General features: G+C 42.1%; 1 protein-coding gene across 1 annotated transcript in view; it reads right to left on the reverse strand.

Annotated features, from left to right (window-relative positions):
* Window positions 1-590: 590 nt before the first annotated feature.
* The window catches only part of LOC126234639 (uncharacterized), a 30,528-nt gene continuing 10,186 nt past the window's right edge, over window positions 591-20,932 (reverse strand). Inside the window, exons 2-3 of the mRNA XM_049943369.1 lie at window positions 10,244-10,438; window positions 591-1,086 (exon numbers count right to left, since the gene is read on the reverse strand). Of these exons, the coding sequence (XP_049799326.1) occupies window positions 757-1,086; window positions 10,244-10,438 (525 nt within the window). The 3' untranslated portion in view covers window positions 591-756. The remainder of the gene's footprint in view (window positions 1,087-10,243; window positions 10,439-20,932) is intronic.

A 20,932-nucleotide genomic window follows, 5' to 3' on the forward strand; every position in this document is an offset into this window, starting at 1 on the left:
TGGAAATGAAATAATGTAGCTAGGCAACCTGCTAGTGGTAATGGTTTCCGGGCTCCGGGATAGTCCCTAGTAACATACATGAAAATACACCTGCACGTAAAAAACTTCCTTTTATCTCTTATTTGTGCTAGAAACAATACATTTTCTCTACATAATGTTGTAGTTTGCATTATCCTCATCGCTGTATCCGTAATGGTTACGCTACTGAATCTATTATACGTAGTACAGTTATATTTTCTTGTAGTAAGTGGAGTATGCAGATAGTTAATGATCGAGTTCAAGCTTACCACCTGTATCATATGCTGATAAGGGAGCTTTCGCTAGAGTACCAGAGATAAATTCCAACGTAGTTAGTGAGCCAGCTTAGTGTATCGTGCTTGTTTCAGTGCAAATCATAAAAATGTCGGTGACTGTGTACTACCAGCACGCAAATGTATTGTCAGCAAAACCTTCAGGACGAAACTAACTGCAAAACATAAGTAAATTTCTGCACTTACAGTCATTGCAGGATGATTCAAGCGTGAGAGTCTGTCTTGTAAATCATTTTATTTAACGAATTATATAACATATTAGAACACAAATGACAGTAACTAGGATGAATCTGCACTAAATAACAACCAAGCAACAAAATAATAACATAATTACATAAAAAAACAAGTGTCATTAACAAAACCAGTACTACTCAAATCACGGATAAAATCCTTCAGAAATAAATACTGAGTAACATTAACTGTTGACAGCGATACGAACACTCTTCTACCACCAGTCGTCAGTCTTCTTCTGCCTGATGATGTGGTACACATGTTTGTACACGGGCACCTTGACTGCGTAGGGTTTCGGCACCGGCACCTCAATGGGCTTCTCTACCTCAACGTGGTACGGCTTCTCTATAGGGTAAGGCACCTTCTTCTCTACTTCAACTGCGTACGGCTTTTCAACTGGGACGTGTATTGTTCTCGTGACGGGAACTTCGACCCGCTGGACGTCTTGAACGTAGACCGGGTACGGGTGAGGAACGGGGACGCCCACCACCTCCGCCACCGGAACCGGAACCTCTTGCGGCACCGGTACGCGCACCACTTGCACCTGCAAACAGAAGCAAAGCTGCAGCGAACGTCTCGATGAGCCACACAGCACCCCACAAGCTGCGTGCCGGTACAGTCCAGCTGCCACTCACACCCCTAACACCTCAAGGCACATTGCACACCTGCATGATGGATCTATGGAACCCATTGCATTGTTACACTAGAGAAAACTTAAGCCAGAGACCTTTCTGTATGTCGCTGACTAGCATTATCTATTACTTGGAGCTCACCTACAGGGCTATTACAAATGATTGAAGCGATTTCATAAATTCACTGTAGCTCCATTCATTGACATATGGTCACGACACACTACAGATACGTAGAAAAACTCATAAAGTTTTGTTCGGCTGAAGCCGCACTTCACGTTTCTGCCGCCAGAGCGCTCGAGAGCGCAGTGAGACAAAATGGCGACAGGAGCCGAGAAAGCGTATGTCGTGCTTGAAATGCACTCAAATCAGTCAGTCATAACAGTGCAACGACACTTCAGGACGAAGTTCAACAAAGATCCACCAACTGCTAACTCCATTCGGCGATGGTATGCGCAGTTTAAAGCTTCTGGATGCCTCTGTAAGGGGAAATCAACGGGTCGGCCTGCAGTGAGCGAAGAAACGGTCGAACGCGTGCGGTAAAGTTTCACGCGTAGCCCGCGGAAGTCGACGAATAAAGCAAGCAGGGAGCCAAACGTACCACAACCGACGGTTTGGAAAATCTTACGGAAAAGGCTAAAGCAGAAGCCTTACCGTTTACAATTGCTACAAGCCCTGACACCCGATGACAAAGTTAAACGCTTTGAATTTTCGGCGCGGTTGCAACAGCTCATGGAAGAGGATGCGTTCAGTGCGAAACTTGTTTTCAGTGATGAAGCAACATTTTTTCTTAATGATGAAGTGAACAGACACAATGTGCGAATCTGGGCGGCAGAGAATCCTCACGCATTCGTGCAGCAAATTCGCAATTCACCAAAAGTTAACGTGTTTTGTGCAATCTCACGGTTTAAAGTTTACGGCCCCTTTTTCTTCTGCGAAAAAAACGTTACAGGACACGTGTATCTGGACATGCTGGAAAATTGGCTCATGCCACAACGGGAGACCGACAGCGCCGACTTCATCTTTCTACATGATGGTGCTCCACTGCACTTCCATCATGATGTTTGGCATTTCTTAAACAGGAGATTGGAAAACCGATGGATCGGTCGTGGTGGAGATCATGATCAGCAATTCATGTCATGGCTTCCACACTCTCCCGACTTAGCCCCATGCGATTTTTTTCTGTGGGCTTATGTGAAAGATTCAGTGTTTAAACCTCCTCTACCAAGAAACGTGCCAGAACTGCGAGCTCGCATCAACGATGCTTTCGAACTCATTGATGGGGACATGGTGCGCCGAGTGTGGGAGGAACTTGATTATCGGCTTGATGTCTGCCGAATCACTAAAGGGGCACATATCGAACATTTGTGAATGCCTAAAAAAAACTTTTTGAGTTTTTGTATGTGTGTGCAAAGCATTGTGAAAATATCTCAAATAATAAAGTAATTGTAGAGCTGTGAAATCGCTTCAATCATTTGTAATAACCCTGTAAGTGACATCGCTCTGTAATGTAGGTGGATTTAACCTGCCCTTTGCCGACGTCGATTCTGAGCGGTGCACTAATGATGTTGTCACTCGGAACGTTGTATGTGTACAAACAGAAACTGAAGGAAGCACAGCAATTTTTTTATTTACAATATCAACTTACATCCTGCAGCACGAGGAGTCGAGCCGGCCGGGGTGACCAAGCGGTTCTAGGCACTACAGCCGGGAACCGCGCGACCGCTATGGTCGCAGGTTTGAATCCTGCCTCGGGCATGGATGTGTGTGATGTCCTTAGGTTAGTTAGGTTTAAGTAGTTCTAAGTTCTAGGGGACCGATGACCTCAGACGTTAAGTCCCATAGTGCTCAGAGCCATTTGAACCATTCTGAGGACTCGAACACGGGCTTTGGCTCTTGCGAGCACGTGTTCTACCTGACATGGTATCGAAGTCCGACTCACGACGCGCGCTCACACTTATTTGATCTGTTTTAATGTGCTACGGGGCATAATATTTAATTTGTTTTATATTATTTTGTGCAATAAGGCATGTAGCGTAGCCCAAGGTCTAGATTTGGTTGGTAAGCGACAACAAGATCTAGAATTGTCCAAGCCAATCAATCTGTATACCATATTTTATTGTAGCCTACTATGAAGCTAGCCTGAGGAATAGGTTAGAGTGAAACATCACAGCGTCCATATTACATAGCGGACGCATCGAATGTTCCAGAACGAAACTCCACCAGGCATAGAGGGTAAGCTGAGAAGTTTCTAATGCATTTGCCCATGAAAGAAAAAGGTCCATCTTACACTATTAATCCACCTGAACGTTTCCATCGAATGTGATTTCATGAGGGTAATTATTGATACTGACCGTATTCCCACACTTTGGTTTTTTCCAGGGGGTCGGTGGCCGAGCGGTTCTAGGCGCTTAGTCCGGAACCGCGCGACTGCTACGATCGCAGGTTCGAATCCTGCCTCGGGCATGGATGTGTGTGATGTCCTTGGGTTAGTTAAGTTTAAGTAGTTATAAGTTCTAGGGGACTGATGACCACAGTCCCATAGTGCTCATAGCCATTTTTCCTGGGTGGTCTATGTTCAACAATTTGGTGATTTCAATAGTGAAAGCAGACTCGTGGTATCAGCAGGCTCAGTATTCCCTGCCGAGCACCATCACTGGTGCCAGCATTCTGCTGTCGTCACCAAACACAGCTCTGCGCATTTCATCCCGCCAGTAGCGTCTTTTGGTACACTATCGAATGCAAGTCTGCACAGTGCTGTTTGGGAGGAAAATCTGGTTGCCACTACCCTAACGTGCAGCTCAGCTTCAAGTACAAGGTCCACAATCGTCTTATGTAGTAGCTTGTGAGTGGAATTGACCATAATTTGTAATGACTTTCATGAGCGTAATGGCTGCTCGTTGAGGTTAAGGCAACCTATGTGTGAATCTGTTCATCACTCTCCTACTAGCCAGGAAGATGAACATGTGTTCCTTTGTCGGATGACGTGCAGAGTCATTTAATATACAATATGCAACAATCTACAGAAGAACCAATCAGCATACTACATGCTCACAATGCATCTCAGCTCAAGCAATTCTGACGTATGTACAATATTAGCCACGTATGGTGCTCTACTAGATATCAAATAACAGGAGAGATCGAACCAGCCTGTTGACGTTAAGTACGCGTTTTCTACCAGAGTACAGCACCCGCATGGCGGAGCCACACGACTGTCACTCGTTGTCCAACATTCGCTATCCACACTGGGGTTTTCACTTCGCCTACAGTTCATTCACTCATTGTTGCGAAGGAGCACTGTCAGAGTTCGAGATACCAGGAAAGGCAAACGTGACAGCTATCTACAATACAACACAGCTACAGTTGTTTTACAAGGAAGCACCAACCAATGCGCAAGCTGGTACAGTCATGTGAAATCGGCATGACTATAGAGCCCGAGAAAGAGCTGCGTCTTTACACGAAGTGTCGGGCCTGGTGGGCTGGTGGTAAAATGCGTGTCCGGAAACCGAAACGTCACGGGATCACGGAAACTTTCAGTCTACTTTTAATATGGGCTTCACGTCACAACGATGTGAGCAGTCCCCAGCAACCACCCACGTTTCGGATTCGACGTTGAACTATAGGTCCCCTTTCCCCCGTTCGATAACCAGTGTGAAATTAGGGACACCCAACTGGCTGCGGCGTCCAATTGGAAGATATGCCCCCGGGCATTGAGTCACACAATTATTAAGCAAAGGTAGTATCCGCCGTCTTCGGCAACTTCCGCCGAGCTATGCGAAGTTCTCACGAACTGCAGTAGAGTGAAGAGCATGTAGAGTGGCCACGCGCCTCTCTTGTTCTAGTTTGTACTACGTTTCAAACATCGACTTTACAGCCGTCTCCCGGTACTCAAAGAAAATATGGCTTTCCAGCGTAGTGTTTTTAGAGGTGTTCTATTTTTGAACTGCATATGAATACTTTGTTAAGAAAGAAAGTTAAGATCACGCTCTATTGTTTTCGGAAATCTTTATGGGTAAATTATTTGCCAGCAATATAATACATAGCGTTCCACACATGACGCAAGCGCTGCCTCCATCATTACGTGGTAAACAATTTTGTCACAGGCAGACTGTCTGACGCATCATCTTGTTGAGCAGACTGTGGCAGGTGATGTGTCGGTATTAGTCGACCGTGCTCAGGGGCCCTCGAAATTCCTTAAGCGAGTGAATAACTATTTTATCGTTAAGACTCTCAGCAATAATGTCTCAGATGCATTGGCATCGTGTATTTTTGTAATCTAATGCGTAAAATAACCGAAAAAAAGTTTACAGTTTGTTGTTCATGTTCAGGTTTCAAATGGCTCTGAGCACTATGGGACTTAAAATCTATGGTCATCAGTCCCCTAGAACTTAGAACTACTTAAACCTAACTAACCTAAGGACATCACACAACACCCAGCCATCACAAGACAGAGAAAATCCCTGACCCCGCCGGGAATCGAACCCGGGAACCCGGGCGTGGGAAGCGAGAACGCTACCGCACGACCACGAGATGCGGGCTGTTCAGGTTTGATTGAAATACACGTCCAGTCGCAGTCCAACTCCTGTTTTCAAACCACGCAGAGACTTTTAATGCAAGTGACTAGGAGTTTCAGAGCTACAACACGGATTTCTCTGCGGGTTGACGCACCCTGATAAATGTAACTAATCAGAAAAAAAGAGAATCAGTCTCTCTGTCGCCCTCAGACTGCAGTAGCCAGTTGCAGTACTGATGTCGAGCAACAGTATTTGAATTAATCAGATTGAGTTTATGCGTAACTCTATGAGCAGTCACTATGGACACACCAATTGCTAAATGGCCTCATGAATTTTCTCCAGACTTTTCACCTATTGCCGATATTAACTATTTAAGTTTATTCTAACCGACACGCCTGCAGAGGATATGGCTTCCCATGCAACACCGGATCAAGTGTTTGCGTCGTACTTGTAGCACCCAGTACGTTAGGGCATATCATCTAGTGCTACAGTTCATGCAGAACTGTCATTAGGCGTGCTAAGACTATTCATGAGTGTTCCATAAAAACACGGGAGAACTGCCGGATATCAGTAACTTCCTGCCACGATATTTCGGCGCAGAGTATTCTGGCCATCTTCAGGTGAGTGCCACTGTAGTAATACTGGCGAGTACGCGCTGAGCTCCGCTATTTAAAGCCTTCTGAGGTGACATTGCGCATGCAGATAGGCAGAATATTGAGAAAGTATCAAGTGAGAGACATCTTTCGCCCTCCTTCCAAAATTTCATCACTGGTGGGATCCGTTAAAGACGACCTGGGCCTGCGTAAACCAGGTGTCTACAAAATTCTGTGTGAATGCGGCAAATCATATATAGGGCAAACAACATGAACTGTGCAGGAACACATTGTGGAACACCAACGGCATACTCGCCTTCTCCAACCCACCAAGTCCGCAATCGCCGAACATTGTATTTCCACAGACCATTCCATGAATTACAACGACGCAAAAATTTTGGCCCATACATCAAACTTTTGGAGCTCGATTATCAATAAATCTGTGGAAATAAGATTGTCTGACAACGAGACTCTCATCAATCGAGATAGCGGTTATCAGCTGAACTCTGCTTGGAATCCTGTTATAGAGAAACTTCGTAGTCGACGTAGTTATCTGCGTAAAGATGGAAATCGACCTGACACCGATACGCCAGGCTTTCACAGTGGAGGGCGCGAGGCGCAGCGCACGGAGCCGTTATGAACGCGCACGCTGAGCAGCGCATGCGCAGTGTCAACTCAGAAGGCTTTAAATATCGGAGCTCAGCGCGTACTCGCCAGTACTACTACAGTGGCATTCACCTGAAGATGGCCAGAATACTCTGCGCCGAAATATCGTGGCAGGAAGTTACTGATATCCGGCAGTTCTCCCGTGTTTTTATGGAACAATCAGTACGCCGGGAAAGCTTTAAACATCTATTAATGAGTGATAAATAATACATTGTAAAAGTGTAAAGATCATCATACAAATTGTGGTTTAGTATACAGTAATGTTCTCATGCTGAATACTTCGTTAAACACCATTAATATACTGAATAATTTATTCTGATGAAATCAGGTTCTTCTTAAATAGAGAAAGTATCTGACAAACACCGTATTTCCCGGGTATTCATTTTACCCATTTTCTATTAGAAACGAAAACAAAGAAATGAATTGCATTTGTATTGTGATATGGAAAAAATGTTCTTTCATCTATGTATGAAAACACCTTCGAAATTATGAAACATTCGTATAAAGAAATATGCATATGTACAAAGTATAAGTACATTAATCAAATTAGGAAACATATTTCGTAAAACATAAATTCTCTCTAATGATTATTTTTAACTCAGAACTTGATATAAACAATATTTTTAGCTACATTTCCAGCAGTTACCATGAAAAGTGTTTGTAGCAAAGCAATAATAAATTTTAACGTCATACATCATGCGGTGGTTTTCACGCATCTCAGCGTTTAGGACTATGTATCTAATGTACTATGATACGCAGACAGTTCTTACCCTCACAGCGAATGTTGCCTGACAATGTATACGAAGTTTGGTTGAAATCGGTCAAGTCGCTTTGGAGCAGATGAGGAACGTACGCATAATCTCACATACATACATCCATTTTTATAATATATATGGATACTACTACATTATTTAATGTGACCTTTGTAGCTACGTTCTATATGGCAGAAATCACAATGAAAACTTAATGAAGTATTATACAGCTGTAACCATTAACTTTATGAATGAAAGAAACATTGTTCAGTTTGATGACTCACATTGAATTGGTGACTCACTGTATTTTTGCTACAACACGCTGGAGAAGATATATGCATACATGATAGATTGGAGTTACTTCGTTAGTAAGTACGAGAATAAATATCTATTTTCCAGAACAAATGTCAGAAAATATTACAACCCTCTTCCGTGGAATCAACTGTCTATGATTTTTTAGCTGTTCAAGGGATACGTACAGACAAGCAACTTCAAATGAAATACTGAAACTCAGTTAACATTCTAGTAACAGGCATCTGCACAAATAGAGCCATTATGGAGCAACCCTAGCATCCATGGTAAGTACCGACGCGGCACACATAGGGGTCAACGTAGTGAGTGTAGCTCAGATGCCAAAGTCTTATTTTTATTGTTACTTAGTAATAGTCGATAACGATTAAAATCTAACCCAGTAACCGATTGCATCATAACTTGGGCAATTTGCAGCAAAAAACAGAAGTTTCATTCTTTGCGAAACCCTGAACACCAATAAGACATCTTGTAGACAACTCTGTAGTGTGAGGGTCCGCCCTGAAGTGATATCACGTCTCGTGTTATTTATGTAATATCTAAAATATTTATCCTCAGGTGCAGTTTTTGTAATGATCCCAGTAGCAGATGAATGATGTGTGGTAGAAGAACGCGATACGAATTTGATTCCACAAACGGTGACTTGGGTTAAGTTTAGAGTTAGAGGATTTAGGTCTCAGTTTTGCAAGCCCTTGCGGACAACTGTAACAGTACAGCGAGATGCTGACACCCCTCCCCCCCTCTCAGCCTTCTTAGACACCAAGTAGTAAAACCCCAATCACGGCACAAAACTAAGACTTTCATGGCGACTTGTTGATAAACTGCCTGTTGGCTTCTGTCTCGGGTTCTTCGGCCGAGTTTGTTTGATGATTTTCTGACCTTTCGCCAGCACGAGTGGCTGACATTGTCAAAGCTTGACCCTGAACCACCAGAAAAGGTGGGTGAAGATTTGGCAATGTCAGCCACTCATGCTGGAGAATTGTCAGAAAAATCATTAAACGTCGGCCGAAGAACTCGAGACGTCAACAGGCAGTTTTCCCACTCACGCCAGAGACATGGTGTAATACGCTTAGCTTGTTATTGTTGTTGTTGCGATCTTCATTTCGAAGACTTATTTGATGCGGCTCACCACGCTATTCCACCCTGTGCTAACTTCTATATTTGCAAATAACTACTGCAAGCGATATCCATTGCAACCTGCTTACTGCATTCGTCTCACGGTGTCCCTGTGAAAATTTTACTCCCCACACATCTCTCCAATAATAAACTGACGATTCACTGGTATCTCAGAATGTGTCCTATCACAAGATCCCTTTTTTTGTCACGTTATGCTACAAATTTATTTTCTCCCATTTAACACTCAGTACCTCTGCCCATCTAATCTTGAATATTCTTCTGCAGCACCACATTTCTCAATTTTCGATTCTCTTCACAAATTTTGAAATTTGTGGTAAGGTCTTATGGGACCAAACTGCTGAGGTCATCGGTCCCTAAGCTTACACACTACTTAATCTAACTTAAATTAACTTACGCTAAGGACTACGCACACACCCATGCTCGAGAGAGGACTCGAACCTCCGTCGGGGAGATCCGCGCTGACCGTTACAAGACGCCTCGGAGCGCGCGGCTACACCACGCGGCAGTTCTCTTCTCATCTGAACTACTTACTGTCCACGTTTCATTCCCGTACAAGGCTATACTCCACACAAAAGCATTCCTAAAAGACTTCCTAACCCTTCGGTTTATATTCGATGTTTGCAAGTCAACATTTTATATCCTCTCTACTTTGGACATCATCAGTTCTTTTACTGCCCAAAAAGCAAAAGTCATCTAGCACTTTTAGTGTCTCATTTCCTGATCTAATTCGCTCAGCATTGCCTGATTTTATTCGACTACGTTTCGTTACTCTTGTTTAGCTTTTGTTAATGTTTATCTTATATTCTACTTTCAGGACACTGTCCAGTCCGAACAACTGCTCTGCAAAGTCCTTTCCTGTCTCTAGCATAATTACAGTGAAGTCAGCAAACGAATGAAAAATTTGGAGATGGAACATGGTTAGATAAACAGGAACAATTTTGAACTTTTGTTTAGCTGGATTTAACAATCTAAGTATTGTCACCCTAGTCGAAGATATCGCATGAAAAGTACGTACTTGTCGTCTCCCTCAATTACCTTTACTCTAACATTACTTACAGTGAGAAAACCGTGAACTGAATGGAGGCTGTGCGCGCTGTTTACCTTGGGCCCGGCTCCTAGGTTGTGTAATACGGCCACCTGCTGGTGGATGGGCTTGAAAGCGTCTCCTCCGTAGTCGCCGCTACCGCCGTACGCCTGGTTACCCAGCAGAGCTTGATCGCCAACGCCGGCAGTGACAGCATGCACTGTAGCCAGCACAACCATCACCGAGGTCAACAGCTGCACGTTACCAACACGCTGCACAGAAAATAAGCACATGGAGGCACTGCACTACACACACTAACCAACCACGATATTACTGCACTTTGCCTCCCTTAACCTTTATCGGAAACAAGCGGTGATGTTACAGTGGACAAGCACAGTGGTCACAAAGAGAAACACAGCGCATTGTGAATGATTTAGAGACAGTGGTGCATATGCTATCAAGAGTTTCAGCGTGTCCTTGAGAGATGTCACGATGTAAACTCGCGATAAGCCGAACAAAGTGCCTTCACCTCAGGGAAAATAATATTGTGATCGACTAGTACATACCCAGTATCAGTTCTCAAGGTGAAATGATGCTTTTGTTTAACATTAACATGGAAACACAGAACTTCTGGGAGTAGTTTCTTGCATTAAAATGTTTGTTAGTGAGTTCCAACTGCAGACTCTGTTATCATGTAATAGAGCTTATGAAACAGTCTATTGATACAGTACATTTGTGGGATCGACCTTAGTGATAGTCATACAAGGCTGGTTCACTAAATGAAATTCATTGAAAAAATCGGAAACTCATATATGTAATTTACGATGTATTTGTAGTGTGAAGTAAAGAAAATCTAGCTCAAGCAATACCAAGCGTTTCTTCTTTGTATATCCATGTCTTGTAATAATACATCTCTTTTTAAAACCAAGGTAACAATATCAGGTACAAGAACTGCCAATATGCAGATTTTAAGTCACATTTTTGGTCCTGAAATACGTTCGTTATTCAGGAATACACTGTTTCAATATTTTTAGCGCAACCACTACGAGCTTAGTTACTACCAAATTATCTCTTTAGATGAGCCTAAGGGATATAGTGATAGGCAACTCCTTCTCCCTCTACACTGGAGAACCAACTGGTTAACAGATTGGTTATATGTGACGATTTAAAACAGTGACTCAAACATGTATTCGAATATGGATCTATACCTTTCAAACATGGTCCACAACTATTTGCACCATCCAAGCAAGTTTCATGCTCAGGCACAGAATTTCAACTTGTCATGGCTATATGAACGATTAACATTGTCACTTTATGTGAATGTTGTGCAACATCGAACTTCCGCACATCTCCAGACTAGTTCAAATGGTTCAAATGGCTCTGAGCACTATGGGACTTAACATCTGTGGTCATCAGCCCCTAGAACTTAGAACTACTTAAACCCAACTAACCTAAGGACATCACACACATCCATGCCCGAGGCAGGATTCGAACCTGCGACCGTAGCGGTCACGCGGTTCCAGACTGTAGCGCCTAGAACCGCACGGCCACACCGGCCGGCTCCAGAATAGTAATTCGATCTGTGTGGGCAAGCATTGTGGACTTTATTCGTTTTACGAAACTTTGCTACAGTAGCTTTGCGATTACCTGATGCACCTTAGCATTATACATTTACATCTGCTATTTTGCAAAAAGTGACATACTGAGCTCGTGGCTGTGTACAAAATACAGGTTGACTGTTACACAGAAGACTAAATCAGCCAGCCACTTTCTACAATGCTATTTATTTATTTAAACAGCACCGTTATAGGTTTCGAACCGATAGGTTCATCTTCAGACTGGTAGTTCACGTTTTACATTACATTTCGTGTTTTGTTCCCCCACCAGACAAAGATTCCTGGGGGTGGTGATGCCCTACAACCAAAACAAGATGTCAGACAACGTCTTTTTAATTGCAGTTGTGCCCCACGACGAGTTTACGTTATGTGAACAAAATGGTATCCATACATACGTGAAGTGTGTGAGTGGTGCATTATATATATATATATATATATATATATATATATATATATATATATGCGCAAAAAAGCGCATTATACAGTTTCCAATGTTGCAAGATGACAAGCAAGCTGCACTGGATAGTAATGGCACGGATTCTTCATTGTAAGTAACCGAAATATGTTCCATTAAATAATAATAATTGCTTTACGTCGCTAAAAATCGACGTGAGGTACAATTACAATTAAAAATACGTTCTCTCACATTTTGTTTTGGTTGTAGGGCATCACCAGTTTCGTCAGGTGGGGAAACAAAACACGAAATGTAATGTAAAAAGTGAACTAGCTGTCTGAAGATGAACAAACTCTTCGAAACCGGTAACGGCACCGTTTTAATAAATAAATAGCATTTTACATAGTTGCTGGTTGCTGTAATATTCTGTGTAAGAGTCAACCTATGTACATTTACGTGTTTGTAATAGTTTCGTACTGATTAAAATAAAACAAATTTAAAAATGTTTTACTATTTTCACGTTCTTGGGATTTCACGACATTCAGGATTCTTTCCATTTTGATTAAAACAAGCAGATGGAACAACATGATTTCAATTCTTTTGTTAATATGTATTACACAGTTTTTCCGTGATTCATGTCGTCAAGGATCTTCTGAGGACGAGCGACGCGATTGAATAATGTAGATAATGTGATGGAGAGAGAGCGATAGAGAGAGACAGAAAGGCAGAGAGAGTCCATTTCACTGTAGTTGTAAGGTTGGTGCGAGCACTTGGAAGTCGGCTGCTGCTGTGATCTTTAAGGGCAGTTTCACTTCTTGAAATTCGTGGCCGGCTTCCTTGTTGTCAGAGTCTTTGTGTGTTTTACGCCTCTAGTGTTTCCCCTGCAGTCGTCTGATGCTCACATTAGGTGGTTTACTTGCCGTACAACCAGCTTAAAGTTTTTGTTGTTGCTGTTGCTGCGACCCTGTACGAGGGAGCCTGAATCTCCATTTGCTACTTTCCACGCTCCCCCCCCCCCTCTTCCCTTCCCCCACTTTCCTTCATTGTTTGTTGTGGTCTTCAGTCCTGAGACTGGTTTGATGCAGCTCTCCATGCTACTCTATCCTGTGCAAGCTTTTTCATCTCCCAGTACCTACTGCAACCCACATCTTTCTGAATCTGCTTAGTGTATTCATCTCTTGGTCTCCCTCTACGATTTTTACCCTACACGCTGCCCTCCAATACTAAATTGGTGATCCCTTGATGCCTCAGAACATGTCCTACCAACCGATCCCTTCTTCTGGTCAAGTTGTGCCACAAACTTCTCTTCTCCCCAATCCTATTCAATACTTCCTCATTAGTTATGTGATCTACCCATCTAATCTTCAGCATTCTTCTGTAGCACCACATTTCGAAAGCTTCTATTCTCTTCTTGTCCAAACTGTTTATCGTCCATGTTTTACTTCCATACATGGCTACACTCCATACTAATACTTTCAGAAATGACTTCCTGACACTTAAATCTATACTCGATGTTAACAAATTTCTCTTCTTCAGAAACGCATTCCTTGCCATTGCCAGTCTACATTTTACATCCTCTCTACTTCGACCATCGTCAGTTATTTTGCTCCCCAAATAGTAAAACTCCTTTACTACTTTAAGTGTCTCATTTCCTAATCTAATTCCCTCAGCATCACCCGACTTAATTAGACTACATTCCATTATCCTCGTTTTGCTTTTGTTGATGTTCATCTTATATCCTCCTTTCAAGACACTGTCCATTCCATTCAACTGCTCTTCCAAGTCCTTTGCTGTCTCTGACAGAATTACAATGTCATCGGCGAACCTCAACGTTTTTATTTCTTCTCCATGAATTTTAATACCTACTCTGAATTTTTCTTTTGTTTCCTTTACTGCTTGCTCAATATACAGATTGAACAACATCGAGGAGAGGCTACAACCCTGTCTTACTCCCTCCCCAACCACTGCTTCCCTTTCATGTCCCTCGACTCTTATAACTGCCATCTGGTTTCTGTACAAATTGTAAATAGCCTTTCGGTCCCTGTATTTTACCCCTGCCACCTTTAGAATTTGAAAGAGAGTATTCCAGTCATCACTGTGAAAAGCTTTCCCTAAGTCTACAAATGCTAGAAACGTAGGTTTGCCTTTCCTTAATCTTTCTTCTGAGATAATCGTAAGGTCAGTATTGCCTCACGTGTTCCAGTGTTTCTACGGAATCCAAACTGATCTTCCCGAGGTTGGCTTCTACTAGTTTTTCCATTCGTCTGTAAAGAATTCGTGTTAGTATTTTGCAGCTGTGACTTATTAAACTGATAGTTCGGTAATTTTCACATCTGTCAACACCTGCTTTCTTTGGGATTGGAATTATTATATTCTTCTTGAAGTCTGAGGGTATTTCGCCTGTTTCATACATCTTGCTCACCAGATGGTAGAGTTTTGTCATGACTGGCTCTCCCAAGGCCGTCAGTAGTTCCAATGGAATGTTGTCTACTCTGGGGGCCTTGTTTCGACTCAGGTCTTTCAGTGCTCTGTCAAACTCTTCACGCAGTCTCATATCTATTTCATCTTCATCTACATCCTCTTCCATTTCCATAAAATTGTCTTCAAGTACATCGCCCTTGCATAGACCCTCTATATACTCCTTCCACCTTTCTGCTTTCCCTTCTTTGCTTAGAACTGGGTTTCCATCTGAGCTCTTGATATTCATACAAGTCGTTCTCTTATCTCCAAAGGTCTCTTTAATTTTCCTGTAGGCAGTATCTATCTTACCCCTAGTGAGAGAGGCCTCTACATCCTTACATTTGTCCTCTAGCCATCCCTGCTTAGCCATTTTGCACTTCCTGTCGATCTCATTTTTGAGACGTTTGTATTCCTTTTTGCCTGCTTCATTTACTGCATTTACTGCATTTTTATATTTTCTCCTGTCATCAATTAAATTCAATATTTCTTCTGTTACCCAAGGATTTCTACTAGCCCTCGTCTTTTTAGCTACTTGATCCTCTGATGCCTTCGCTACTTCATCCCTCAAAGCTACCCATTCCTCTTCTGTAGTTCTTTCCCCCATTCCTGTCAATTGTTCCCTTATGCTCTCACTGAAACTCTGTACAACCTCTGGTTCTTTCAGTTTATCCAGGTCCCATCTTCTTCAGTTTTAATCTACAGGTCATAACCAATAGATTGTGGTCAGAGTCCACATCTGCCCCTGGAAATGTCTTACAATTTAAAACCTGGTTCCTAAATCTCTGTCTTACCATTATATAATCTATCTGATACCTTTTAGTATCTACAGGGTTCTTCCATGTATACAACCTTCTTTCATGATTCTTAAACCAAGTGTTAGCTATGATTATGTTGTGCTCTGTGCAAAATTCTACCAGGCGGCTTCCTGTTTCATTTCTTAGCCCCAATCCATATTCACCTACTATGTTTCCTTCTTTCCCTTTTCCTACACTTGAATTCCAGTCACCCATGACTATTAAATTTTCGTCTCCCTTCACAATCTGAATAATTTCTTTTATTTCATCATACATTCCTTCGTCATCTGCGGAGCTAGTTGGCACATAAATTTGTAATACTGTAGTAGGTGTAGGCTTCGTATGTATCTTGGCCACAATAATGCGTTCACTGTGCTGTTTGTAGTAGCTTACCCGCATTCCTATTTTCCTATTCATTATTAAACCTACTCCTGCATTACCCCTATTTGATTTTGTGTTTATAACCCTGTAGTCACCTGACCAGAAGTCTTGTTGCTCGTGCCACCGAACTTCACTAATTCCCACTATATCTAACTTCAACCTATCCATTTCCTTTTTTAAATTTTCTAACCTACCTGCCCGATTAAGGGATCTGACATTCCACGCTCCGATCTGTAGAACGCCAGTTTTCTTTCTCCTGATAACGACATCCTCTTGAGTAGTCTCCGCCCGGAGATCCGAATGGGGGACTATTTTACCTCCGGAATATTTTACCCAAGAGGACGGCATCAACATTTAATCATACAGTAAAGCTGCATGCCCTCGGGAAAAATTACGCCGGCCGAAGTGGCCGTGCGGTTAAAGGCGCTGCAGTCTGGAACCGCAAGACCGCTACGGTCGCAGGTTCGAATCCTGCCTCGGGCATGGATGTTTGTGATGTCCTTAGGTTAGTTAGGTTTAACTAGTTCTAAGTTCTAGGGGACTAATGACCTCAGCAGTTGAGTCCCATTGTGCTCAGAGCCATTTGAAAAATTACGGCTGTAGTTTCCCCTTTCTTTCAGCCGTTTTCCTCCATTACCAAACCGTTATTTGATGGCTCAGGATGCGTTCTAGTAACCGATCTCATCTTTTAGTCATGCTCTGCCATACATTCCTTTTTTTCCCAAATCGGTTCAGTACCTCTTCATAAGGTACTCCATCTACCATCTAATCTTCAATATTATTCAATATCATAACGTTTAAAAAGCCACTATTCTAGTTTGATCTTCTGTACAAGGCTATATTCGAAACCAGTATCTACAGGAAAGGCATCCTAATGTTTAAATAATAATAGATGTTAACAGATTTCCCTTTGTCAGAAATGCTTCTATTCCTACTGAGCCTGCATTTTACATCCCCTCTACTTCGGCTATCATAAGTTATTTATCTGCCAAAATAGCAAAGCTCATCCACTACTTTTAGTATCGCATTTCCTAATATGATTCACTTAGCATCATCTGATTTACGTCAACTAAATTCCTCTGCCCTTGTTACTTTTGGGTGGGATGTTTAGCCTGTGTTTTCCCTAAAGTAACTAATGCTCGATGCCGGCAGCCAAAGGTAGTCCAAAGAAGCGTTTAAGTAATACTGCCACATTTCGGGTTGCTATATGCCTCGCAGGAGCAAGCCGATGTAACGATCTGCAACATCCCTTGCGCGACATGTGCGTTATGTGACATTGCTCGGTACTGATATTTCTTATTCTGTAACAGACTGAAAAGTTCAGTTTGTACATTTATTTCCCTGGAACTGTATTTTGAAATTGTGTTAACTCTCTGTCATCTGTTTAATATTTGTTTTCGTCATGCCCAAAGAAATTGAGAATGGAGGGAAAGAAGGAAGGATGTAAAGTCCCGACAAAAAGGTTATTTAGTCTACAGCACATTCTTCAGCCGGAAAGTTGATTAAGAAAATCTCTGGTCTCATTTCGGAAGGATTATTTACCTTGAGCTGTTTAAGAGTATTTCAACATAGATCCTTCCGAATGGGGGTACGGTAGATGAAACACTCTATCTCGCTCATCACAACCAACACATTGAGGTACGAATTTACCTTTACTTTCTAGTAATTTACTCAAAACTCTACATTATTTGAAATAAAGATACGCCGCAGAGAAATTTGACTGTGAGACAAGCATAGCGCCTCATTCATTTGAGATTTGATATTTGCGGAAATAATTCCTGACATGCTGTAGGCTTCATTCACATTGGATTAGTAATTTAGTCAAGTTACGGGTATTTAGAAACTAAACCTAACAGCGTCATTTAAAAAAGCAGCCAGCCCAGTCCATTATAATGGGAAGCACACAGTCAACACCCGCATTCAAACCTATCTATCGTTGGGTGGCGACTGGGGCGGTCTGGTTTCCGTCTGTCTACCAGAGCCCTCTGTTACCAATCATCCGTTTTGCTCTGTGACCGCCAACACTGAACATTGTAGTGAAGTTGCCACGGTCAGGTTAAGTGCTGTTAATGTGGAACAACAGGGTCTGTGAAGCGTCAAATTTCCCTTGTTACCAAGTAAGTCGTAATCAATGAGCTTGAGCTGACAGTGAGAATACTGTGATTTCGGTTGGTAGAACCTTACAAACATGCGTTTAGTATGTTGTATAACACCTGAAATTCTTCATCTAGTATGTGTTAGTGTCCTGACGTAATAAATCTCGGGTGAACAGCCTGGTATGAGTGTGCATAGGACACAATATTTCGGCAATCGACCACGTTACCATCATCAGGCGCTCTGATTACTGCACCCAATAGCAATAGATTATCTCCCTGCCTCTCAGTGAAATATGGTTTTGGATAGCGGAAACACACGCACTAACTTTTAGGAGGGGTCAAAACAATACATCACAGAATTATATTACTGGCCTTGTACAACAACGTAACTTTCCGACAGTAACTTGTCACGGGAAACTGCCTGCGCAGAACGGGAGAGCGGCGGATCTCCGTCCTTGGCCGACAGAGCAGAGATTTTGCAGCGCGTCCCTGTATCTCTCTCCACGGTCAGCGCGCGGTGACGGCGCGGCCGGAACGCAATTAAACAAATAACCGCCACCGTAATTAATTGCCTGCCGGCGAGATAATAGAGAGGCAGAGATGGAAACGTCCCCGTTTCGCCGCTTTCTGTGATACTCGTTCGGCCACGTCTGTTACTGTGCGGTACGAAGCACGCACCACAAAGGGACCACTGTTTTTAAATTTCACAGCAGTTCCCAGAAAGTCATCCCTAATAATTAATTTTATTAACATCGGCGAACATCGTGAAGCTGAAGAGAGTTTATTATGTCCTCCAGTGAACGTTGGAGTGTAAGGGCGTGCGACGAAAAGAATACTACAAAATTTAGGGGGGGGGGGGGGCGGGAGTGGGGGGGGGGGACGTCATGTGAAACACACTCTGATTAAAAGATATCCCAAATCCTCAATTCTGAGGGTACGGCAAAGAAATTTTATACCATACTTTGCGTGAATTAACACATTTATTCGTAAGTTCACTGGGTTATACGTATTTTAATTTTTTCATACAATTCAAAAATTTTATTTTGAATATATAACACATGTACCTCTTTCTAAGAAACTATTGAAGAGATTTAAAAAAACCGTGTAATCTCTTTGTCTATAGTAAGCTTCTTTGAGTATTTTTGAATATGTGGCATAAGAGAAATTTATTAATTTTAAATTATAATTCTGTAAGTATAATACAAAATTATTATACTTACAGAATTATAATTAAAAATTACAATTAACATCGAGTATAGGTTTAAGTGTTAGGAAGTCGTTTCTGAAAGTATTTTCATAAAGTGTAGCCATGTACGGAAGTGAAACATGGACGATGAATAGTTTGCACAAGAAGAGTATAGAAACTTTCGAAATGTAGTGTTACAGAAGAATGCTGAAGATTAGATGGGTAGGTCACATAACTAATGAGGAAGTACTGAATAGAATTCGGGAGAATAGAAATATGTGGCACAACATGACTAGAAGAAGGGATCGCTTGGTAGGAAATGTTTTGAGGCATCAAGGGATCACTAATTTATTATTGCAGGGCAGCAAGGAGAGTAAAAATCGTAGAGGGAGACCAAGAAATGAATACACCAAGCAGATTCAGAAGGATGTAGGTTACAGTAGGTATTGGCAGATGAAGATCCTTGCACAGGATACAGTAGCGTGGAGAGTTGCATCAAACCAGTCTCTGGACTGAAGACCACAACAACAAGAACAACAACAGATACAAAATTCATGCATGTTTCAAAACTGGTGACCCCATATCTCAGCTTACACTCAGAATTACAAGAATTACTCTTGGGACATATATTATTGGGTTTATAGAAAGAAGCGTACAAAATTTCGAAATTCATGACTTCATAGAGTCTGAGAAAAATATTCATAAACTTTAAAAATCATAATTTTCCCGAAATCCAATTTGACGTTCAACCTCTCAGAAGGCCCCAGGTTTGAACTCAGGGTCGCCGTTCCCTTCAGGGCTTCTCTTCTACCTTCTTTCCTTTACCAGGTCTTCAACTATTTTTTTACTGCAGAGGGGCGCTATAACTCTATTTCACTCAAGATGTCTTGAGTGAAATTTCCTGTCATAAAACCCATCATCCCTACTATCCTCATACTCCCTACGTTCCCATCATCAAATATAAGAATTGCATGATAAGTTGCAATTCTGACAATTTTAGCTGATGACAATTTGGTTTTAGGGCATTGTCTGCATATGAGTGAATCAAGACCCTGTATGTGGGTTTGACAGCATCCAGGATGGAATGTGAAAGCATCTTCTTGTTAAAGTAGTATTTGTTATCCTTCTGAGTCTGCAGATATCTACACCAGCCCAGGCTGCATTTGTCATGTTGAGTACATGTTCTGAAATTACCGAATGATGAAAGAGACTCACTTATGCCTAAATCTCCGTCAGTAGCACAAGGCAAAACAAGAATTGCTTCTTCGCAAATAAAGCAGCTGGTTTATTATTGATTCTAATTGACGAAACGGAGTCGCTGATGATCTGCAAAGTAAAAGAGTATATATGACGGCCTTCTAGGTGTTTCTCGTACAACTTCGCTTGAAACCAATCTACGGAATCATTACTCACCGATCTGGTATTGAAGGGTTACCTCAAAAAGTGGGCGTGGTGTAAGTAGGCTGTTTTTATGTTGGTAACGCCACGTAGCGCTCTGTATGAAAATCACTGACTGTGCTGTGTGCAGTCTGAGGCTGGTCGGCATTGTTGCAATATTCGCCATTGTAGTATTGGGCAGTTGGATGTTAACAGCGCGTAGCGTTGCGCAGTTGGAGGTGAGCCGCCTGCAGTGGTGGATGTGGGGAGGGAGATGGCGGAGTTTTGAGAGCGGATGATCTGGACGTGTGCCCATCAGAGACAGTAAATTTGTAAGACTGGATGTCATGAACACACACACACACACACACACACACACATATATATATATATATATATATATAATGACTTTTGAACACTATTAAGGTAAATACATTGTTTGTTCTTTATCAAAATCATTTG

The sequence above is a fragment of the Schistocerca nitens genome, chromosome 2, assembly GCF_023898315.1.
Source record: "Schistocerca nitens isolate TAMUIC-IGC-003100 chromosome 2, iqSchNite1.1, whole genome shotgun sequence".
In the NCBI taxonomy this organism is placed as follows: domain Eukaryota; kingdom Metazoa; phylum Arthropoda; class Insecta; order Orthoptera; family Acrididae; genus Schistocerca; species Schistocerca nitens.